This window comes from Struthio camelus, chromosome 14 (assembly GCF_040807025.1).
Source record: "Struthio camelus isolate bStrCam1 chromosome 14, bStrCam1.hap1, whole genome shotgun sequence".
NCBI lineage: Eukaryota > Metazoa > Chordata > Aves > Struthioniformes > Struthionidae > Struthio > Struthio camelus.
The window spans coordinates 20,242,462-20,268,340 of NC_090955.1; the positions used below are offsets into that span (position 1 = coordinate 20,242,462).

The 25,879-nt window shown below is 35.1% G+C and overlaps 2 protein-coding genes across 2 annotated transcripts in view; one reads left to right on the forward strand and one right to left on the reverse strand.

The window, feature by feature from the left end:
- TIMP4 (TIMP metallopeptidase inhibitor 4) overlaps window positions 1–15,438 on the forward strand; it is a 32,553-nt gene extending 17,115 nt beyond the window's left edge. The window contains exons 2-5 of the mRNA XM_009688142.2: window positions 4,814–4,911; window positions 10,897–11,011; window positions 11,671–11,795; window positions 11,941–15,438. Of these exons, the coding sequence (XP_009686437.1) occupies window positions 4,814–4,911; window positions 10,897–11,011; window positions 11,671–11,795; window positions 11,941–12,138 (536 nt within the window). The 3' untranslated portion in view covers window positions 12,139–15,438. The remainder of the gene's footprint in view (window positions 1–4,813; window positions 4,912–10,896; window positions 11,012–11,670; window positions 11,796–11,940) is intronic.
- SYN2 (synapsin II) overlaps window positions 1–25,879 on the reverse strand; it is a 193,473-nt gene that overhangs the window by 84,111 nt on the left and 83,483 nt on the right. Inside the window, exon 5 of the mRNA XM_068960338.1 lies at window positions 19,218–19,307. Within this exon, the coding sequence (XP_068816439.1) occupies window positions 19,218–19,307 (90 nt within the window). The remainder of the gene's footprint in view (window positions 1–19,217; window positions 19,308–25,879) is intronic.

Genomic DNA, 25,879 nt, shown 5'->3' on the forward strand with positions numbered 1-25,879 from the left:
CCCCTTCTTACCAATAGTTTTATTTCTATTTATAGCTTATTTACTTTTAATTGCATATATTTAAACTGAGAAAACTAATAAGCAAATATGATTTCTGCTTTTATGTCCAGTAACAGCTTAAATATTTTCCTACCTAAGTATTCTTCATTATAACTTTGCTGTAAGTGAAGAGCTTTTGGGAAGAAAAGATCTTCCCAAATTATCCATTAGTTTTTGCCTTTCCCCTACCTCCTGTTTCCTCGAATAATAAAGTTAATCTAGAGATTAAATTTTAGCTTGGTTTCCTTTTTTGAAGAAGTAATAAGGCCGATATACTTATTGTTGAGTATAGTTGCCTGTCTTGATACATTAACTATTTATAGCAGTGTGACCAGTTAGTTAAAGAAAAAGGCCAAACATTACCATCTTAAAACTTGTAGAAGTACAATACTCCTACGAAAAAAATCACAAGGAGTATGTTATTTAATAATGCTAACTTCTAATAATGAGAGTAATTCTTCACTATTTTCCCTTTGTTAATGCCTAAAGTAACTCAGAAAGCCTGAAAGGATACTGCTTCTGGGAACACATGAGTTTTAGTGGACAAGGGACAAGAATTTGCTATATTCCGATTCCATCTCTGTCTGTGACTTGGCACGAGGCCTTCAGTATACTTCTCAAATTCTGCTGTCCTCTTCCCCAGGTATACAAAAGATGCTCGTATTTGCATACAATACAATGTGTTAGGACTAATACAACAGCAACACTTCTTTTAAAAACAGCCCCCAGTATAAGTACTTCCTAGTGATCATAAAAATCTGTTCTAGTACACAGTGTAATGATATGCTTTATGTACATGCAAATAATTACTGTAGCTAACTTCAGAGAGAAACCATACAGGTTTAGGGAAGATAAACATGGCTAATACCTAACTTTCTACTTTTAGTGTATATAAAAGGTCTATTAAAAGCCTATTAGCCTCGGACTTTCTTCATAACTGTTTAAACCCAAATATAGCAGATGTTATACTAAACAAATTATGTCCTTTATCTAGTTCAAAATTACCTTTTGTTGTTGTTGATGATGCTTATAACATTTACGTGTAAAAATGCCTACCTATCAGTCTCTCAAGACCAGCAATTAAATCAATGGGCCAAATGGGTTAATTGAAATTTAACAGAAAACCAAATTAGGATTTGGACTTTGGAAAGTAGTATTTTTATTCTCTGTGATGCAATAGAGGAAATACGGTTTAGAAGCATTGTAGAAGAGAGGCATTCATTATTGTTTTTCAGGGAAGAAGGAACAAAAATATTCTTAACATTTCTAATAAAAAATGTCCAGTAACGCCAAGGTGATCTGCTAAATAGAGCATTATCCTTCTGCAACATGCTATGACACTAGTCAGCAAAGCTGCAGTTGCTCAGAGAGGCAGAAACCTGATGCTGTAGACTTAGCATAGGACTGGGAGCTAATAACTTCCAGTGTGATTTTGCTCTGATATATTATTTTAATTTCATATTCACATATATTTATTATATTCTTATATTAGAATATATAATGTGCATATATATTATACATAAAATGAATTATATTAATTTCATGGTACTTTTGTACCATGATTCAAAATGTATGACTCACAAAACATGTAAGTACTACAGAAAGGCTACATTTTACTACTGAAATATTAGACAGCAACTGTTTTTCAAAATACATTATATATTTTTTAATGCAGAATGAGTTTGAGGCAGACTGAATTAATGATCTTAGAATATGAAGGCTATGCATATATTTTTCATATATGCAAATTCTTCATATGGAACCAATAACTGTCTGTTAGGTAAAACGACCCTATTACACTAAACAACCAGGGGTTGTTCTCAGCCTAACAGAGGAGAAGCCAAGCCAGCAATGGTATAGCTGAAACCATTTCTTGAAAAGAAGTGCAGACTAGGAGGAATCCTGTGTTATAACCACTCTCTGAACCACGAGCAAAGAGAGGGAGATGGCTAAGCCAAAGAATGCTAAATCAGGAAGTGCTTGTGGTTAAAAACAGAAGCAACCACATGAATAAGAGGTTTTAAGAGACAGCTAGACGACACTGATTGAAAAAAATAATTTGAAGAACAGAAAAAAGAAAAACAAGGAGGACTAAAAGGCCCAGAATGATTTGTGTGCATCTAAATTTGATTTCAAGAAAGGAGAAAAGAAAAACCCAAATAACCAAAGCTCTAGACATTCTTTAAGATAAAAAATTTATTGTCCTAAAAAAAAAAAATCTGAAATTGGACTTCCTTCACCATCTGGAAGCTCTCTCTTAAACAAACGAATGAAACACACACACAATATAAAAATAGTTTTCATTTTTTTCTACACATCCAGAGAAAGATCTCTTAATGACAAAAACCAAACCGTTACACTTTCAGCCATATATAACTCCATGGAGACCCTTTGAGCTATTATGGATCATCTGTAATGTTCCTGACAGTAACAGTAGAGTTTAATAAAAAACTGAAAATGAGTAATATTTCAGCATTAAACACAAGGGGAAAACTAGGCTTAATTGTCCTACATATGTTTCTATTGAGTAAGCAGGAAAAGATTTCCTGCATATAAAACATGTTACAGTATTAAGAAAACGATGGAGCTAGTTCCTAACTGTTGTCCCACCCCAATTTTCTATATTGAATGAACTCTTTAATGGGAAAACCTTTTTCAAGAAATACTGATGCAAAGGAAAGCAAAGCAGAACAAAACATGATTCTAATTTGACCTTTCCAGCAGTATAGCATATACAATCCACAACAATTTTTATCTGGAATTAGATCAAAGCACTTAAGAAGCACTGTTAATTTGTGGGAATTTAACACATCTGCATATGATTATACACTTACCATCTGAATGACAATTTGCTGTTCATACTTAAAAGAACTCTTTCCTTTCAATCTAACCCATAAGTCTAAAATGCTCCTTTAAAAGACTTTGAATGGCTTGGGTGCAAGGAACATTGTGCCAAAAGACAAAGGGCTCAAGCTTTGAAGCTGCAGGCATCTGCATCATGTTGATTATTACGTCTAGTGTGCTCTGCTAATAAGTGAGGAAATGAAATTTGCCTGTTATTAGATAAAGCTGACCTCTCTTTGGCTGTAAAAATAATTACAATCTGAGTCTCTTATTCCTTTACTTTCGATAGGATTGTTGGGAAGCCTATTTATCAAATAAATACGCTTTTTGGGGAAAAGCATGATTTTGATGCCAAATGGTTTTCCTGCACATCGGCTGGATTTTTCTTAGTGAGTAAAAAGTATGAGGGTCTCAGCATGAGGGTGGTCAAACACTGGAACAGGACCCCAGAGAGACTACAGTCTCCATCCTTGGAAGATTGTCAAAACTCAGCTGGACACAGCCCTGAGGAACCTGATTCGAGTTGGTCCTGCTCTGAGCAAGGGCTTGCACTAGACTTTTGGAGGTTCCTTCCAACCATCATGCCTGTCTCATACTAATTTTAAAATAACAATTTATTTCAGTATGAAAAATAAAAACAATGGGAAGGTGTCTGTAAGTTATTTTCACACTGAAGAATAATTTCTGGTCACTATCTTACTTGCATAAAGTGGCATACCTAGGACAGAGAAAGTGAATGCAACTGTTCCCTTCAGGAAAGGCAAAAATGCTTGCACAGATCCATCTCTGTATCACAGTGAGGTAGACTTTCAGCTGAAAGGGTATTGGACTGTTAATTGCCAAGGCCTTCTCCACCATCTCCCCATATAAATTATTCTTTGTTCTAACAAATACAGCCTCTGCAGAGGAGTTGAAATAGCAGCCATCCAGAAGAGGAAAAAAACCAGGAAGCTAAATACTTTTTGGGGGTAGAAGTCTGCTGAAAAGTTTTGGCCTCAGTATAATGTACCATATTCTTGGAACCCTATTATTCTCTCTGCCTAATGTTCCAGGTATTTTTTTTTTTTAAATAGTGTATTTAGGACAGATGACTAGAACAAGCACAGACAGGAGCACAAACTATTTCTTCCGTCATAAAATTTCTTACTTTCCATGTGTAAAGACAGGAAATAAATGGAAGGTGCCAAAAAAGCGAACAATTCATTTTTAGAGTTTAATCCAACTGATGATACCTTTTGACAATAGTAATGCTAAAAATCTATGGTGTCAGGAAAGTGAATAAATGAACTTATCCATTTCTTCTCTTCTAATTTCATCTATAAAAGTGATGATTCTATCTTGCCTGGCATGGTCTGAGTGTGGACTTTAAATCTATTTAACTGATAGTTTGTCATGTCATCAACAGAAGTTCCCCTTTCCTTTGCTCACTGATTATGACTGGTATCTTATCAAATATTAAGGGACTCAGGTCTTTCAAAGATTTTGACATACAATATTTATCAAAATTCAGTGGTTACTTAATTCAGATTTCCACAATATAAGCATCCATAGCCATAAGCAACAAGAACCTCAAGAGCTCAGCAGCCTTGCTCTAGCTTAGTCATGAACGTGTTAACTCAAGGATGGCACGGAGACTTTTTGAACTTTTGGCCCTAAATCTTTAATGCCAGAAAACGTCTGAGCAACGGGATATATTTCTGTCAAAAATAAGTATTTGCATCATAGGCAGCCCATGTGTTTTTATTTTCAGTAGCTAACTCTGATGTTCTTATAATAACAAGCTTTAAAAAACACTAGCTAAAGCATAAAAAACAGTGCTAAGAAATCTATCAAAATAATTTTTTTTTTTAAAGGAAAAATGTAATTTTAGCCATTGCTTGGAAGATCAGGCATGTGCTTATTTGCATTTAAACTTTCTTCCCTATTACAGTGATTCGTGCAAAAATATCCAGCGAAAAGGTGGTTCCTGCCAGTGATGATCCTCTTGATACCCACAAAATGATCCGGTATGAAATCAAACAAATAAAGGTACATGGAATCACTTAGCTATTTTGAAGTTCAATACTGATAACTAATGTATATGAGTACAATTTAGCCCCATACTGCTCAAATTGGGAGCGGGATCCTCCAGCTGGCTCCAAGGTTAGACCTGGATGAACTATACAGAAAATTAAAGGAGTGGGAAAAAAAAAAAAAAGAAAAAGAAAAGCTGTTCTGATATTCATGAGATTACCTAAATAACCATATCTTGATGATAATTTTTCTATTACTTGTTTAGTTCCAATGAAGGGAAATATTTACTAAAGAACTTTTAAAAGACATATCCTAATCCCATTCAAGTCACCATCAAACCCTCCCTGATGTCGAAAAGAGAATGATTTACCTGTTTTGAGATAACACAAAAAATAGATGGTGTCTTTCAGTTAAGACATATTAGCGGGGTTTTTTTCAGTTTTCTAAGTGGTTTAATCTCTTATTTTTCACAAAATATTTTCTGTTATTATATTTACTGGGAACATGTAAGTAGACTATTGTGAACTGATACAAGCTGTCAAAAAAAAAACAAAAAAACCCAATCCTTACAATTGTATCAGTTGATCAGCTCACAGAAAAATTACTAAGATAGAATACAATTACAGTCAGTGAAAAACTCTCATCATCTAGGTATTACTGAGCTCACATTCCCCAGGTTTTAATTACAAATATCTACGGCAGACATAAACATCTCCAACTACTCACAAAAGTAGTATCACCTATGATTTCTGTTAAGTGTTTATATTATATATATGTACACACACACACTACCTATATGTACATACATATATGTATATATACACATATCAGTTTCATCAATCCAATTCTTTTTACCTTGTTAAAATAAAACCCCAAACTCTTCACCACCTGTCATCTTTTCTGTCTTCTTAACCTATTAAGGATAGTTTCAAATGTTTCATTATGCAAATAAGCATACAAATACAACAGAAATTCTCTTCCCTCCTAATAGGGCTTTAATTTTGTGTTGCTACCCTGCAACACTTAAAGTGAGCAACATTACAGAAACACAAATCTTACACGTGGGCATAAAAAAGAACGAGAAGTGTAGTTTGTGTCATTAATTTCAGCCTATAATCCACTTCTTCAGTGGTAGCACACTGAAATCACTGAAATCCATTTGTATATTATTGGGGTTGCTTTGGAGTTTCTCCCAAATTTTCCTAAGTGGAGTCCTATTCAAAACTCAGAAACATCAGTAAGAGATCTTCATTTAATTCCACTGAGCTTCAGAAAGCAAGTCAGCTAGAACTGGACATACCAGAGATGTTTAAGGTCTTCTCCACTTTTACACAAAAGATGCTCTCTACTTTTTATGTACAAGCTTAGGCTAAAGACAAAGGGCTCACAATAGTCCCAGCCTTCCAAGTCTTACTATTTCTAGCTAGAACAGAAGTAGATCCTGGGCTCTCACCCTGGCACACAGGTTGTTCAGCCGAGCCGGGAGCCAGCACCTTGCTCACCGTCTTTAACAAACACAGTAACAGAATCTTTGCTTGAAAGCTCTGCAGTTCAAAGTGTACAAGCCAGAAGGAGGTTCAGTAAACTGAAAATCCTTTGTGGGATCGTGAGAAAACTCAATGTGAAACTTAAATTCTTACGAAGTTAACTTTGCATGCGCTTCATAAATCTCACAGGAACTAACAGAGAGTTACACGACCTGTTATATTCTAAGCATATTACTGACAATTGGCATACTAGTAAAATCAAACAGGATCAGGTATACTGAAAAACAACAAAGAAATATTGACTTAAAAAAAAAAAGGAAACTAAACAGAAAAGTGGTATGGCTAACACTATAAAGACTGCATCAAGCTACAAAACTAAAGAGACTGAGTTAGTTTAAATAGCTGATGTTTTTAAACATTTTGAAAATGTATAAGAATCAATTAAAATAATATAATGATGTATACTGGGGGCCAGATTTGGCCACCTCAGTGAAATCAATGGGACAATTCGCAGATTTATTCTGAATTAACTGGAAGATTTGAGCTTACTTTGTGAGTACTATCATCGTCACAGAAATGGCTTGTCAGAAATGTTCAAACCGTGAGCTGCATGGATCAGTGACCTCATTTGCGTACCTCCACTGCCTGAATAACTGAGAATTTGGTTAACACTGCAACAATCAGATAACTCTACTTCTTACCTTTTTTCTCAGAGAACATGTTTAGAAGAACCTAAATCAACAGTACACATCAAATAGTAAAACATTCTCTGTTTCATTAAAATATTCTTTCTTCTCTTGTGTGCTTATAGAACAATTTCTGATATATCCTTTAAACTTGATGACTTGCAGTTATGATAGACCCTGAATAGTTGTAACATCAAATAGCACTGATCACATGTTTCAGGCTAGCCCTCTGCATAAACATTTATAGGACTGGGACAGACATATTAAGAGTGCACTTTTATAGAACAAAGCAGGTAAGAACTGATCCTCTAGTCATCTCTTTTCCGCTGTAAGATCTATCAAACTAAAATATGATTCTCCACTCAGAATTCTTTTTTTGCAAGTATTTCTTTGTACGCCCACATGTATGTCCACTTCCATAAATAATTCTTCTCCCCTGCTGGAAGCACAAACCCTTCAGATAATTAGTTTTCCTACTGTTCTTTATCTAATAAACTATACTTATTCCATCTTTTTAATTGTCCTTCATGGTTTTAATGAGATAGATATAAAGCCATATAATCCACTACAGACACAGTAGTAAAACTAAACTTAAAACAACATGTTAATGCTCAAAAGTCATCATAAAGTTTAGTGGAGTTCTTCCAGACCTGTGATTGAGTGCCGATATGCAGAATTTATCATTTTCATAGAATCTACAGAGGTTACATTTAACTGCAACTGTAAATCAAATCAACTGCTGCTGTTCCCCTTCCTTTCTGTTACTCTCTGGACTGTTTGACACATAGCATTAGCGTGACTGTTTTATGCTACTCCTATGACAATAATTATGCTCCTGTTACAACTGTTATTTTAAATGTAGTGCATTAAGCTTAACATTAAAACATTGGTATTTTTGGACAGAAATGTTAAATACAATTTTGTTACTCATTTTCATAAATACTAAAAAGAATAATGATGCTTTTTATTCATTTTATATATACAGTTTGGCCTGTTAAGAAGCCCCACTTTTTTCAATTACTGTCATGTTCCTTTATTGGGATAATATTTACAGCATTATAATAAAGTGAAAAGAAAACATATGACTCATATGCAATCTGAATATTTGTTTTCATAGTATAATTGATACTGATTTGGTTATCATACTTATTCTCAGAATTCACCTGTATTTAAAAGCAGTGCTATTAGCTTTCCTGACATGGTTCCTGCTATAGTATCAGACTATAGTATCAGAAGGGAGGCCCAAGATAAACAATACTGTCATGCATTAAATCAACACATTTTACCAAATGAAATTGGCATATTAGCAAAATTGCTATGTATTCCTTACAAGCTGTGTGGATGGAATTCCACTGAAAGAATTAACCTGACTTCATTTTCAAGAGGGTAGGGTATGCTCACAGCTGGAATATGAGGAAACGTGTAAGCTGCTAAACAAACACAGCATCTACATGCAGTTGCATGCAGTTTAAACGCTAAATATTAACCGCTATATAAAGCTAAGAAAATAATCTGTCATATAGTTGAAAAGTTTTGGAGAATAAGGAAGATAGAAAAATGTAATTTGTTGTAACAGGAACATGCCCGAGACACTGAAATTAACACAGATAGTCTTAAGGAAAGTATTCCAAGATCTTAAAGCAAATAGCAGTGCATTTCAGTTATATGCATCAGCAGGACAGCAGCAGTATCAATACAGACTTCTTTAACATCAGGTTAACACCTGTCTGCTCTCCCAATTTCTCATCCCTATTTTCCTACCTTCAATAAAGTACTGCTAAAACATGAGATGTAAATGGCACAAAAATCATAGCACAATGTTGCAGCGAGGCAATCTTCTCCCTTTATCTAGAAAGCATCCATACTTTTAGGAGTTGACACAATTTGATCAAGAAGATCAAATATGATGAGCTGACTTAAACAAAAGGTTTAAATCCTAGGTAATGTTTTAACAAACGTCTAGATCAAAACCAGAGATAAGTGAGAGTTGGAATTTCACAAAATAAAACTGATGAGAGCCTAAAAGGCCATTGCCATTTATTAAATAGAGATTTTTATTTAACTAATACCAAGCTGCATCTCCAGCGTAACTCAGACCACTTGTTTAAATATGGTTAGATCGCCATTATAAGTAGCAAGTTGTTAAGGTTTTTTGCTTGTTTGTTTTCACAGTTGAACTCATTTCCGTTGTCTGCACAATACCTCTCCGGGTAACTTATATGAAGTGATGAGCCCCCTCAAAGGTTTATGAATGCAGACAGGACTCAAGTTATAGGATACATTGTTCATACAGTTATACAATAGCTATACTAGATAGCTGTCTTTTGTAGATGAAGACACCCTGAACAATGTGAATCTAAAGGTAGCAGAAGCAGGGGATTCATGATCCAAAAATGGCAGCAATCAGATGGCTCTTCGTGGGCCTGAGAAAGGCTCACAACTCAAACTGATGCTTTGTATTAGCAGGGAAACAGATTCTTTACAAGTCATGTGCAGCCTGCTCCTGCTTCCTCATTTGGCCATCTTTTTGATAAGATCTTCCAAATTGGACTAGTAAATATACTTTGAGATATCCAGACTACTTTTATCTAATAAAAACAAACTCACTGCCCAATATCAATTTACACATTTTCATCATGTTCACTGCTGCTTTGGTACAGAATATTGTTTTCGTTTTGGGCTTTTTTTTTTTTTCTTTTTTTTTGTTTTTCCTGGATGTTTGTTTCTTTTACTAAATATTTCAAATTCACATCAAATATTTTTGGAGCAGAAGCCCAATAACAACCATTTTTACTTTTTTTAATACATAACTAAAGGCTTCAGAAAAATCAGCATGTTACAATGTATTTTCTTGTGCCCTGTACTATTTATTTAAATTTCCTGAAAGAACTTCAGTAACATGACTGCATTTTCCAGTGACACCAGCTGCAACTGGGAGAGCCTGCCCTTGGGAGCTGTGAGCCTTGCAATTGTCCACAGCTGTCAACATACAGCATAATGTAACCAAATGGGGCCTCAAACATGTTGGGGTTTCAGTTATGTCATATTAGGTGATGGCAGACTTTCTGAAGCTGATTAGCAACTTATGATTCCTTCTCACATTTGTATACAACTAGATTTGTTTTGATCTTTTAATGGCTTACTTCAAGAACGACCGTCTTAGCCGGAAATGCTAGTTAAGGAGCAGGCAATCTGAATACTGCATGCACTTTGATTCTGAACCTTTCCATTTTGGTGCTGCAGGCTATAAATTTGAGAGCTGGATCCCATTTTCCAATCATTATTTCAGAAAGTCACATTGAGCATAATTCTGAACTGGATATGGAAAAGGAGCTTGCTTTAATGACAGCATAAGAGCTATGCTCAGTTTCTTAGGATGCTTCATGTTCTAGAAGTTACATGCCATTACACTGACCAAGACAGAATTTCCCATATTAATATATTCAAAACTTCTTGCATCTCCAAAGATCGCCCTTCAAACACTGCAGTACCTTATTTAAGGTGAACATTGTGTCTGCTTTATTCCTTAAATGGAAGATGCCAGTAGAACATATAATTTGAAGATAATGTTTTAAAGATCCCTTAAAAACACTAAAAAAGCACATTTAAAACATATAATTTAAAAAATGAAGACCTAATTTTCCTCTAAAAAATGCAGTTGTTTCATTTCACATATACATGAGATCTAATTGTTGGTATTTTCTCACACAAGTTCAGGCTCTAAAAAGCATGTTTCCCGGAAGTGCATCATATAGCAGTTGTTTGCAACTAATTTTTGTGTTTGTTTTCCACTACTGACATACTTTTCATTTTCTGATAATTTTCAGATGTTTAAAGGATTTGAAAAACTGAAGGATGTCCAATATGTCTATACTCCTTTTGATTCATCACTCTGTGGAGTGAAGCTAGAAGCTAACAACAAAAAACAGTATCTTTTGACAGGTAAAATATAACAAAACTAATATACCTATAAAAACAGAAGTAACTGTTCAATATCAAACCAAAGTTAAATGACTTGGCAAAAACATGCAACTGTTTTAAAATGATGTATTTATGTACAGTCTAAATAGTACAAACAAAATGGAATGTACAAATTGTATAAGGCTGTAATTATACTTTGATTTTGTCTTCCATCATTCCTCAGAAGATCTTATAGCAGTTTTAGAGGAATTACATTGTAACTATATCATTAGTAACTATATCATTAGTAGATAAGTATGCCATTATTAATTTAAAACCAACAGTACTAGTTTTCCCATTAATGCAAATGTGTTTAATGAGAGCACACATGCCTACCAGTATGCAGATTTGTAACTGCACATTATTCTACGGAGCCCTGGAATCCTGGCTTAACATACTAGTGTATTTGCATCCCCTTTTGGCAGCTTTTGAGAAGTATCTTTCTTAAATCTTTATCATTTAATCAGCATGCAATCAGCAGAATAGCCCTCATAGTTTTGATAAAAACCATTGAAAAAAGTGTGAAACATGACTAATTTGGTACAATTTGTTAAAAACTTCAGATTCTCTTGCATTTTATTTCAGTATTTAGAAAACATTTTCATTTGTTCGTCTTATTTTTCTTATTTTCCATGCTGTAGGCCAAATTTTGAGTGATGGTAAAGTCCTTATCCATTTATGCAACTACATTGAACCATGGGATGATTTATCCTTGTCTCAGAAGAAGAGTCTTAATCAGAGATACCAAATGGGCTGTGGCTGCAAAGTAAGTATAGAACAAAACAGTACCTAACAGCGGAGCCCACCTTAGAGGCAATGGCAATTTTCGCTGATGGGAATACTATTTGTGAATAAATGTCACTGTAAAGAAAATTTCAATACACTGAAATCATGTACTGTTTCACATTTAGATCACTACCTGCTACATGGTGCCCTGCTCAATTACTGCACCAAATGAGTGCCTCTGGACAGACTGGCTGATAGAAAGAAAGCTATATGGGCATCAAGCCAAGCATTATGCCTGTATCAAGCGAAGTGATGGCACTTGCAGCTGGTACCGAGGTGGTCCACCCCCAGAGAAAGAGTTTATTGATATCAGTGAACCTTAAAATTATCACTTCCTAAAAAGCCTCGGAGTCTAATTCCATCAAGCATTGCACGCTTACAGCTTTGAACTGCCACTGGCTAATGTATCTGTTGCTTAGAAACAAAAACAAATTGTTCTGTACAGCTGAAGTACAGAGTTTGTGGAATTGGCACTCAGACAAGAAGAGGAACAAATCTCCTGCAGGTAGCTACTCTGTAAAGTTATGCGTTGTACAGAGAGGCTCAAGCTGAGAATGTTCCTCCATGTTCCTTAACAACTTTCCTTTTTACCAACATGAATGTAAAAGAACAAAAGAATTGTCAGAATTTTGTCCCCTATTTCAGTTACCCTACAGATTAAGAGCACCCCATGTTTTATTCCACGTCTTTCTGATGAAAGAAGAAATGTTTCATAGAACTATTTTTTCTGTATGAAAGTCTTCTGATATGAAAGAATTATTGTACAGTGTATATGTAAAGTATTTTAACAATGTGCTATAAAAAGATTCAAAGATTCATGGTTTTTTCCTTATATGTTGACATAGGTTAAACACTTTTGTGATTAAAAAAAAAAAAAAACTATGCTCCGTATTTTGTATGTTACTTTTATGTCATAGCTTTCTTTTATCTACAGAGTTGTATCTTTCTTGATAGTTCTTATAGTTTCTTATCAAGTTCTTCTAACTTGATAACTGAGTTGAAACACATTCTTGATAATCAAAAGCCTCTTTATCCAATTTATTATTCCTATGGACTAGCATGTATTGTAGAAAGAAAAAACAGATGTTCTAATGCTTAGGCATTGTATAGAATCAACACAAGTGACAGATTAAAACGGCTTACATTTACAGAAACCAAGTCCATCTTTACTGCAGCCGTAGTACTGGGTTATGCCTCTCTACATCTGTGACTAGAGCATTGTATTTCAGTACAGTTACAAGCCTTGGCTTTAAAAGTTTATGTAAAAATATATTAAATAACTTACACGGCAAGGGCTTTCTAAAAAAGCTCTTAAATATTTGACAATATTCAATAGTTTAAATTTACATTAATGGTTTTTCATTCATAAATTTGCGTTGTATTATGTCATAATGAATTTGGTAACTCATGAACCTATACCAGACAAGTGGTACAACATATTTCACCTTTTACTTTTTTAGTGCCTTACCTTTTATGAATTGATTACTGTAGTTAGTAACTAATCTTACACATATTTAAGTTTACAAAAATAACTTAATTCACAGTGGCAAAACTTAAGAAGTTATCTCGATAAATGCCAAAGTTTAGAAAACTGCTCATATTCTAAATACTGGATGAGAACCATCGCACAGAGAAAGGCTGTGCGATTGCTGCCAGGTCTGACCTATATTTTGCCGTCTCCAAGTCCCGTCTTTGAGTTTCTTTTACTTCATTCCAATTTTGGCTGGAAATTACCGTTGTTTTAAATTCTCATGTGAGTGTAGAGAAAAAATTTAGACAGTTCTCTTCTGGTTTGGTTAGATCAGATCAATTGAAAGGTTTAAACACAAATGCTTTACTTATTCCTACTAACTATACTGGGACATTTCCAGTCTACACACTTATTAAAAATCAGAGAAGGGTTCAATTTTCCAAATAGTGCCTTTACTCTGTTTGCTATAAAATACTTTTAAAAAAAAAGGATCTTAATCTTGCAAAGAACATAATGACATTTTTAGGTGTATGGGTATCACTAATTCCATTAAATTTAATGAAGGACTATTTTAGGCATGAAATTCATTATGTCCTACATATCTTGTCACAGCCTAAGATATTTCATATTGGTTATATAATGTATGCTTGCAAAAAACTTTATAAATTATTTTTATGACAGATTCTGTTCTAGTGTTTCCGTTATTTTTACAATTGCATGAGTCCTTATTTAAAGGACATATAATAGCCGCTTTGAAGGCGCTACTGTGACAATAACAAATATTCCTGTATTTACTATTTTGTGGGTAAACTTCTGCATATATGTAGAAAAGCAACACACTGAAGTTTTGTTTTGCTGGAGCTCATATAATGGTATTGCATAAAGGTTTTAAAATTTTGTTTGACTGTAAAACTAAATAATAGAACAAAACAAGAGAAAAAAATCTATGTTGAAACCTTATCACGTTTCACTTAGCCCTACGGCAAGATAAATATTTAGCACTAACATTGAAGCAGTTACATTTGAAGCACCACACTGCAAGGGATCTGAATATCCAGAAAGCACTGCTTGCCACCACATTGTCTTAGACAGGGACAGGGTTTCAAACTTGCAAGTCAGCTTGCCTTTTTTTTTTTTTTTTTTAAATGTATTTGCTTTGTTTTGCTTTGTCTTTCCAGGAAAAGAGAACGCAGCATATTATAATTATTACAATTCAACAAATACAGTCCTCTTACTTATATACCAATACATAAAATATTAACACACTGCAGTTGAATTCCAGCAGAGTGCAAATGGTACAAAGCCTAAAGGAACGCAGCGCCTCATATCCCTTAAAAGTCAACATTTCCCTTTGTATTTTATTGAAGATCAGCTTTGCTATTTTAATTTTCAATTCTAAATCAAAACACTGTATCTTTGTGCAGCCAAATATACGGCTTACCTAGTTTTTTTTGCTTTGCTAAAGACAAACAGAAAATTACAGAAAGCCAATTTTGACCACAGACTTATTATGGCTACCTATATAATAAGGCTACATTTCTTCCAAAAAGAAACTAATATTGCAGATATAGTACTGTCAGTGCTGCGCATTTCTACAACTAATTTATGAACAGGATTAAAAAAAATAGGCCTCATTTCCTCCTGTCAAACCAAAACAATTCCTAGATGAGCCTGCAAGAGCTTAATAACCATACCAGGTCTGGTCATGCACATGGCTAATTCACATTCAATACACGCACAGTGTAGCATTTGTTTCCAAATCCATTTAGATGTAACAGTGCATTCTGAAGAACATTTTGCAGTAAGCAGATATCTTCTGCCTTTTTAGGTTAACATACTCCTATTCCACTTATCCAGTGAGCAGACCTTAAACACAACTAACCCAACTCATATTGCCTTCTTTTTGTACATTGTAACAATAAATGTTTTAATATAAATAAAGAAACAAGTATGAATTGTATGTTCTAACTAGTTTTAAAAACATTTATATTTGACTTGCCATAAAATATTTGATACAAGGTGTTTCAAAATTAACGCCTAATCAATTTGATTTCTGTCTGAATATATATCTGGCCAAATTTCCCATAACGGATTGTAAAAAGATGTTTTTCCTAATATCAATAAACAGGGCAAGAAAAGCTTTAAAACACTCTTCCAGAATGACTGTTTATTTTTCATGAGATTCAGCGTTGATAAGGATAATGAAAAGATCAGCTATAGTGTTACTTTCAGAATATGTTATTTTCCTATGAAGATTTTGGCTGCAGTAGCATTGATTTATTACAAACAGTAGACTATTATTACAACATTTGATATTTACTTCCTGAAACTACGCATGTGCCACACTGAAGGTCAAAACAGAAATACAGCCTGCTACAACATTTGATCTTAATTTGAAAATGACTTGTGTGAATTATAATTAGAGATTAGAGAAGGGAAACCATACAGGTGAACAGTGTGGAAAAAAAAAAAAAAACTTCACATAATGTTGGCCTTTCTCAATGTTCTAGTTAAGTTTTAATTAAAATGTCCAACAATTATGTTGGAAAAGCCATTTTTTCATTACAGAGAACATAGAAGGTAGGAATGTAGTGAAATAAAGAAAATTAATTACTGAGGAAAAGGCTGTAGATATGACTCAAATAGCAATGAGTTCAAAAAGCCTTACAGCATTTTGTATAGCTTTAATCACTTTGAGATGAATGTTTCTGTTTCAGAAAGTGTTTCATTAAGGCAGCTGCAGTTTTACACAAAAGAATGGCATCTTTGTTTATTTACCTTTTAGTGCTGTCTAAAGACTCGGTACAAATGACCACTACAGTATGAAAGAAGCAAAAGAAACAGAAGTGCAACTTTACATCTGGCATGCTCAGCCGAAAACTCAGTTCACAGAGATTCAAAAATGGTTTGTCCTGTACAGAGCTTTCCCGTCTCCCTACAATATGGCTTGAACTGGGTGGAAAGCTCTAGGTTGCAATTTGGGGGGGGGATAAGAAGGGAAGGAACAAAACACAAGAGTAACTACATAAATAGGAAGCATCAATTTCTGTAGAAGCAAGATCAAACCAGCCACCTATCAAGAAACAGTGTTTAAAAGACAACAGCATTCGAATAGTGTGATAGGACTTCATTTCACCTACTAAGAAAACTCCATTATCCAGATCATCTTACCACCCATTGCAGAAATTCCAATAAAATGTTATCTAGTGCCATGTTGCCTAATTATTTGTGAAGTCACAAATTTCACAAGAATTTCTTCACAAGGAAAAAAATAGATGAACTTCACCAAAATCAGTTATTACCGCACAGCTAAAGCATGTATGGCAATACTGTCCTGAGGCAGGGATAAACTCTCTCTAGATCAATGCTCATGACAGACGACAGACATATGTAAAAAATTACTGAGACTTGGATAATATTGATAATCAAAAGTTTAAACAAGACAAAAACTTATCAGTTCAGACATTAGTGATCAAGGTACAGGAACCAAATACCCAAAGGGGGGGGGGGGGGGAAGCCCCTCAGATTTGTTATACTCTGTTAGCAAACAAAATACGGCCTATTTTCTTGTTTGCATTCTGTTGGTGGACTGGAATTCTATCAGCTGTTTAAAACAGCAGTTTGCAACCTATCTGGTGGACCTTCCACAGGGCCATACTATATATAAATTAAAAGCTGAAACATTAATTTTTGGCCCAAATCATAGACTATTTTCTTTGTTTCTATGTGCTGCTATTTAGCAATGCATAAACATGCATGTTTTTTCAGCAAAATAGTGAACAACAGCTGATAACATAGTGAAGAAAAAACAATTAATTTTGTGCAGGAAATTAAAAATCAGCTTTAATCTTGCCCATTCACAGGAATATAGAGAAACATAAAACTTATTACCATTTGCAAAAGCATATTGCAAGACATGAGATGTGGTTATGCTTCTCCATGTGTTATGAATTAATTCCCAAGGCATGAAATATTTTTTTTTTTAATGCAAAATAAGTATCAGAGAATTATAAAGCTGTACATTTTCCTGACAAATCCATCAGCAAAAACCTCTTCCATTTTGAAAAGATTCAACTATTCAGGATGATACTTTGATCTGCTGCTCTGGCTCAGTACCATTCTTCTTTGGCTCTACAAAACTCCTGTGCAGTAAATGTACTAAATACATAACTCTGGTGAAAGCTCTTTTCATAACAAATGTCACATGTGGCAAATAAGGGGAAAAAAAATCTGTATGCAAGCTAGTTGTCTAAAGCAGCCAGAGAGGAGAACTGGGAACAGTCACCCCGCCACTCTCGCATTACATCAGAAGACAGAGCAAAACTACACCATGCTGTGTTTGTTACCAAAGGGGGAGGCAGAAGTGGGAGAAAGAGGTCTTCAAATGAAATCTTAGTCAACTAATATCACTAAAGGTTATCTTAGCTGTCATTTATGATAATGAAGTGCAGGCCAGCATCTCAGACAGACACACGAAAGTTACGGATTGAGGACCTAATATAAACAGAAAACTAATGTTTTTATCATGACATTGCAATGATACTTTGGGCACTTGAATCACAACTGTGTGACATACTGAGTGACAAGATCAGGATTATATTCTAAAAATAACTGATGCCTCTGAGCTAGTCTGTTCCATCAGCAAATTCTCTCAGTGCTGAAATTATCTTCTCTAGAAAGAAATACTCAGGAAAGAATTTCTGTTTAGAAACCGTAAGAAAAGTAAGAAAAAACTATCTGCAGCTTATGCTTTTCTGTGGGCCATTAGATTCTGAAATCTTCATATTCAGGCATAGAAATAATCACAGTTGTACCTTTATCTGCAGGTTGGAAACTGTTATTAGCTACCCTCCCTCAGCCCCCCCACTCCCAACCAGTTCCAGGAAAACAATCAAACTGACATATTCTCTTTCTATGCACTTTCAGAAACTACTGAGGATAAGGCATACTTGCCCACTTCCACCTAAAGCATCATTAGACAGACTGCTGTAAAACTACCACTTTACCTTCTCACAGGACAGAAAGGACATCTTTCCTTCTCATTGATGACCTAAACACACTGTTCCCTATACAAACAGCATAGGAAACAAAACGCCCCAAGAGTGATCTCAAAATTCTTCTTAAGGTAGCTGAGGAACTACTCTCTTTGTCTCACTGCCACGTACCAGGAGTTAAAGCATATGTTCCTCTTAAAGCAGGTTTGGGAACTCAAGATTACAAGGTATCTTGAACTTTTTCGAGAAACAGGCAGCTTGCATAAATAGCAAGTTTTTATCAGCTGCCTCTGTACCTTCAGTTTCTAAGCTCTCCATAGTTCATGAGAAACAGCTGTTCTTATTTTTTTTTGATGCCTTAAGGAAATATAGGAAGAATAGACATCAAAGGCATCTGAAGATCTAAAATCTGCAGGATGGTATTATTTTAGGAAAAAATAAGCTAAGCGAAGGTCACGAGTGTCGTTTTTAAGAATGCATTTCTGTATGTAAAGGATTGGAAACGAAACAATACCAACACAGGTACATGAAGATCACAGTTCACAAATAACGTGACTGTAGATGAGTTCCATGTTCTACATAGAGATGAATCCAGCCTTACGTAACATCTGCAAAGACGATAAACCTTTGGAACTCATCACAAAAGATCAGGTTGAAAACAAACCATAAGACAAGCCTCTGTTCTTTAATAGTTGTTCTGTGTCTTTATAACTGTTTAATCTCTCTAAGGTCTGAAATTAGATGACTAGCTTCAGATCTGAACATTTTCCAGTTAACCACTACAGCGCTTTGAAGTGGTCACCCAGTCTCATCCCACTGAAAGCTTCCAACATGGCATTTAAAATAGAGACAGTAAATAGGGGGAAATGAATCACGTGTTTATAGTTCCTCTTTTATACAGACAGTAATTGAATTTAGTATTGATATTTGCACATACCATTTCCTTGTGATTTGGGTAGAATGTTTGCTCAATTAAAGGGAACTTCTCTGGACCCAAAGTTTTGTAGACAGACACCAGCTGGGCAAACTGTAAAATAAAACAAAACAAAGCAAAATGCTTAGGAAAGAAATCATGTTCTACTGAAATGATCTCATACTGTCATTTTGCGTCTTGACTTCCGTGCCACATAAACTCAGCATCAAACACATATACACATACTTATGCTTTTCCTTTCTCTCCCCAAGCACACCTTTTTAGTCCAGTCAAGCTATGACCCCCTTATACAGGGCAACAAAGAATAAGACCTCTAAGAGTTAATTCTTCACATGTACAGAAAATGAAATACACTGGAACACTGTTTTTCTGATACCTCACACTTTGCATATCTTACACTCATGTTGTGATAATAAAATCATTAAAATGTTGTATTTTTCACCACCTTTGAGCTAACGATCAGACTTATTTCACATTTATTTAGCCTTCTGGCACCCTGATGACATTGAAAGTCAATTTTGCAGAACTCGAAAACAGAAAAGCGATCGTGAACTGTATGTCACATATAACAAGTCAGGCAAAGAGAAAACAAGAGAATTTTTATTTTCTAGGCTTTACTCTTGTCCTGTAACCACATGGCCATCCTTTCAGTGTCTCCAGTTAACAAAGATCTTGGTAATATAAACAGTTACATGTTGTTGGCATTTCCAATAATCTTTTCTTTTTGGGGCCTCCCCCGACACACATATCCACTCTACCTATAAGGCAGACTGTAGTAACATAACGTAGAAAGCAAAGCAACACAAACATTTAAATGAATGTATTTAAACATCATTTAAAAAATAAATACAAAAAGGCAAGGAATTCTTTATTAAATATCAACATACTTGAGGGCTGTTCTCTTTAGCAAACAGATCAACTCTAACGGTTTAAAAACTAAATCACTTTTGAAATCACAGCTCAGCAAATGAAGTTTCTAAGGAGCAAAAAGGCTTTGGCAGTCAGAAGGCCACTATTGTTTCAAGACTCCAAAGCCTTGGCTTGTACATGCCAGTGATGTATTTAATTGTCATTACGCCAACATGAGACATAAACAACTTAGCCCAACAGTTTGAATAGTGGGATTTGCTGGTTACAAACAGGAAAAAAGCAGAGAACAATAGAACTCTGTCCATAATGTATTTTGGTCTAACATCTACTCTGTTAATGCAATTTAGGGTGCAGGGATAGTATAAACCGTTGAAAGGAAAAACATCAATGAAAGCTTTGCATTGCATTTCCAGCTGGCAAAGAGAATTTGTTTAATTTAGTGGTGTTTACTTAAGTTTGGTAAAACACATATTTAAATTTTGAAAGCCAGTGGAAAATGCCTTAATGATGAGTAGTTTTCACCAGAAGCTTAAGAAATTCGAGTTGGATAGTATACTGTACAAAAAAACCTCAAGGAAAGGAAATATTATCACAGCTACCAAAATAAGTAGGCTTGTGAATAAGATTCCTGACAACTTACTATTTATTTCTGTCCTTATCCGAGATCCAAATTTCAAATCTCATAAGCAGATACTGCCTATTAAATACATGATTTCTGTCAAGCAGTTATTTAGACCACGTAGAGTTATGTTAAAATAAATTTACCTATCTTTAAGTAATATCCTTTAAAGAAATCATGACTGATAAATTATATGAAGATAAATCTATGAAAGCATGCAAAAAGCAATGAGAAAATGACTCTATTTGCAGGGGTCATGATATTTACTTAAGAGGTAAGACAGTTATCTTTAAGATCTATACTAGTGGATATTTACTTACCTAAAATAAAACAGTATGAACCACGGATAATGTGAATGTATCATCTTAAAGTATGCTACAATCCAGTGATTAAGCAATGAAATAGCATGTAGGAAATGCAGGTTCAAATTGTCCGAAGTGGAGGAGAGAAATGAATTCGCATTTCCCACAGCTGGGGGGGGGGGGGGGAAGGGACACGGGGGGGGGGGGGGGGGGGGGGGGGCTCACTTATCCCTTGTCCCTAATGGGACACTGCCTCACCTGCATGCCTGTAACTTTATGAATCTCTTGTCAAACTTCTCTTCCCACAAAAAGCAACTTGATAAACGTAACCCAAATTCACATAACAACTTTAGCAGAAATTAGAAAGGCAATTCTCCCAGAGATTTTAATATTTACCACCATAGCAAAACCACAGTTAACTGTACATTCCTGAATTCCTACTGATATTGAGTATTTTTATTTATTTTCACTGGGAAATTTATGAAAATAATTTTACTCACGGTTTAATGAACTTTTGATTCATTGAAAACATGATCTGGATTGTACCTTTTTTATATTCTTCTTCTGAGCAGCTCAGCAAAATCATTATATATATTAAAAAAATATATGTATATTACACACATTGCAGTGAAAGACCACTTCAGAAAATCCTGTTGTATCTAGACAGTTTGGAAGCTATACAAAGCTTGCAAACATGCTGAACATAGAATACCATATTGCCCCTTTTTCTGCTTGTCCATCTAGACCAACTCCAGTCTTCTGGAGATCATGCTAACGAGTTTGATTCGACAATTCCTAGACTGTATACTTTTTTTGCCTGAAGTAAGTTGACCAAACTCATGTTTTGCCTTGATTAGAGTTTTGAAAGGTCTTTGTTTTACTGGGCTTGCTAAAATGACCGTAACTTTCACTTTAAATCACAGAAAGGTTTATCAAATTTTTCTCTGAGAAAGAACAAGATGTTTTTGGATGATAAATGACTGAATTATCACCTAATCTAATGCTGACTGTTTTCAGATATGGGATGTTTATGAAATGAAGACTGGCAGAGCTACGCTACGTTTAAATAAAGTATTTTACACGGATGCCAAAAAAACCCTGGGTGATTTTTAACAGTTATCTAGCAAAACAACCTCAAAGAGCTTAACACTTCAGCAAGAGTCTTTTCAACTTCTTAGAGAGGAAAGAATAAGAAACCAGAAAGTTGTTCCTTCAGTTCTCATTTTAGCTAGCTGAATTTACTCTTCTGAATTTTTAAATTTTATGCTGTTGTCCTTCTCAGCTTTAACATGGTGATTCTCAGGTAAGTGTATTCAGGTTTTTCTCTAAACCTTGGGATTCTGTAACATCCTTTGTAATGTCAGCTTTTCTCTTTTCTAATATCTTTGGCATGAAAGGCTTTCATCTTGGCCTAGAGATGGTGTCTCCATAAAAGAACAGTAGAGAGCCACCTGCACTTTTTCTGCTTCCCAAAGTATGATACAGATAAGAAGAAACATTTAGTCAGAGACAATTAGTCTCTTTGATTTCATATAAAAGTTTTATAGGGTTTCATTACACTGAGAACAGGACATTATGAATTTGACTGCATATATTGTACTCTAATCAAGCAGCTAACTGCTACAAAAAAAAAAAATCACTCCCCTCACAAAGATTTGAATAATGAACTTGTTTATCATTTTAGACAAGTTAAAATGCACTTAATTAGGCAAGTCATCTCTGAAATGCTCTGATTAACACCAAAGCTGCACAAACTTTTCCTTTAAAAGAATCGTTAGATTCTTTTAAGTTGGTATACTCCAGATGGTGCTTTGTGTTACCTTTAATTGCAGTAATCTTCTAATCTTGCCATAGCGAAGGATATTTATCATTGTGTGTTCCAGTGGGGAGTTTTCGGGTACGTGGAATAAGATCTTCATGCAATAAAGTACTTCCCTAGCAGGGAACAATTGTATAGGCAAATGTAAAGAACCCCTGAGCTATTCTGTCAGAGATTTTCCTTTATTTTGGTTATTTATTGTCTGTACTTTTTAAATCTTAAGGCTTGCTCTTATTGACAGTGAGAGAACTCCAGCTAGCTATCTAATGCTGCATAGAAACAACTTAAGTGATCACAAAATTAGGGTCACCAAATCGGATGAGCTGGCACTGTTTAACACTAGGGAAGCAGGAAAACTTTGTGCGAGAGACAGAACACTTTTTGAATCCCTCTATTGTAAGCAAATAACTTTTAAATGACATTGGCCCTACCTTTGACTGCTCTGAGTTGTGGGCATGCCTAAAGAATGAAGAAATGGAATGCAATTGCAGTTTACTTCTGGATTCCCATAAATAAATTTGCCTTTTACCAAATGAATTAAGCATGTGTTTATATTATCTTTCTATCACAGGAAATTTACAGAGAAGATGACACATTGACTCTTTTGACCCCTTCAGATAGCACTCGGAAAAACGTTTTAACATGTCCTGAAGTAATTCCTCTCTTAGGCTGAGGCTTGGAAGTGTGACTTGTCATTGCAGAAAAACATGACAGCCTCATGAGAGTCAGAGACGTACAAAAGCACAGAGACACAGTATCATTAGCACTAGCATATCATGGGGTCCTTGGTGTCCAACAGATTTAGAGACAAACACTGTAGACTGTTCAGATGGAGAAGAAATTATCAAGTAGGTTGATGAGGAAGGGGCTGGAAGGGAATCTTTGACATATGTACTCTGGGAAAGAATGTATTTTAACCAGTATTTTTCACCGTGCCCTATTTCTAGTTTCTGTATTTGTGTTTTATTGGTTATTTTTTATTACTATTATCTGAAGAGTATCTGTGTCACTCATTTTATGCTCTGCATGATATTTGCTCTTCACTGTGATTGGCCTATATTTCCCCTGTTATACTTTAGTAAACATTAAATATTCTTGCAGAAGGCTGAGTACATACACATTTGCTGTGCTGTTTGATACCTGATACGAGACTCAAGGGGAACCGATTGCTGACTGCAACTTACAGAGTTCTTTCTGCTAGCAGGATCTGACAGACAACTTAATGAAAGTATTCAAACTTTAGAAGTTAACTGAAAGTTTGACGTGGCAACTTAACAATGAAACATTGCCTACAAATCAACCCGAGCACATTAATAGAATACAGAAAAGATGGAAACTGACAAAAGAACTTGATGCCCCTCCAGTAGTTTTCCTTCATTACCATGCAAAGCTAAAGACCACACAGTGTGACTATGAATGGAAAGATAAGTTATATGGAACCTGCGTTGTAATTCAAGTGCATAGTTTTATAATACAGATAAGGTGTTTCTCAACCCTTCTGCAATCCCGGCTCATACGAGAAAGCGGCAACGTTCTGCACCTCACCGCTCTCCCCCACTCTATTTTTATTCCAGCCCTGCTGCTTGACTCAACACTCTGGGACTAACAGCATCTCTTCCTTCCTTCCAACCTTGACTGCAGCTGATGTTCCCTCACCTTTCCTCACCTCTCCCTCTCCCTCTTTATCCCTTGGGCTGCCACTTTACAGCTCATGAGATGAAGCTGCTACACCTGAGTGGATTGTGCTGACACCCATGTGGGTGTCTCTGTTCCACGTTCTCCAGAATTTCTAAAGAAGTTTCTTTGGCTTCTGCACCTCTCCTGCTGAATGTGTGCCCCTTCTCTGAGAGGGGCATCTCACTGTTCGGTAGTCACTGCTGTAAATAACTATTAGAATATTTTCCCATGAGAATTAGATTCACGAGGCACACAAATCATTAAGAATTTCTAAAGGATAAAAAAAAAAAAAAAGCCTTAAATAAAAACCTCACACCTTTGGAAGAACTGCAGAGCTTTTGCTTACAAATTATCAGAGTGCACTCATGAGAGGAAAAAAAAGTTTTTTCCACCAGTTAGAAAAGCTAAAGAGGGATTTTGAAAAAAGCTAGAAGAGGATTAGAGTCAGAGACAGAAAAACATTTCATCTTGGCTTGCAAATTTGGGTAGTGAGGCATCTGGCAATGAGAAACACCTGGCCTAATAAAAGAGGCAGTGATCAAATCTGTAAACAGTGAGGAAAGTGAGATTTAAGGAAGACATGGAGATTCAAAAGAAAAAAAATAGTTATTAATGAGCATGAAACGTAGAAAGAGATCTAGACATTTGTTAGAAAAGAATTAGCAAAAATTTGTATCATGAGGCCTAGATCAAGATGCCTTCCAGAATGTTTTATTTTAAAATGAAAAGTTACAGAGGGAAACAAAATTTTATGGAACTGAGTCACTCCTGACTGAGTCATTCAAATAAAAGCAATGAGAATGTGCAGTTCACTCCACTATTATGGGAACATCCAGTTCAGTGTCCTGTTGAAGGGAACATTTGTGCACCTGTTTATGTTAACGGCACTTTAGTTAGTGTTTGCTTAAGCACTTCTCAAAAGGGTTTGGGGCTTAGTACATTAAAAAGAGGGTTTTTTTTTTGTTTTTTAAGGTGCTAAGATTCTGAGATTCTCCAATTCAAAGAACAAATTTTTATAACGATATTGAATTCAATGAAATTTCAGAGTAAAGTAGGAAGAAACCTACCCTATTACACAAACTGTTTTTGCAGACATATTCATATATTCATTCATAAGCAGTCTTGCAGCTGATGAAAATTTGTGCAGATGTAGAGGACTCTCTGTATAAAGTTATCTTCAGAAACAAAATGCTATTTCTATACTTAATTCTTTAAGTCTAAAGAAAAAGTAATTTTAAAGCTGCCTAAATATATAGTTACATTTTTTTTCATTTTCTTAAAACGTTCACAGATGCAATCATGTGCATGTGCATCTTTGTTTACAGAAATCAAACTTAATCAAACTGGGCATCTTATCTACATAGATTTTCCTGACCTG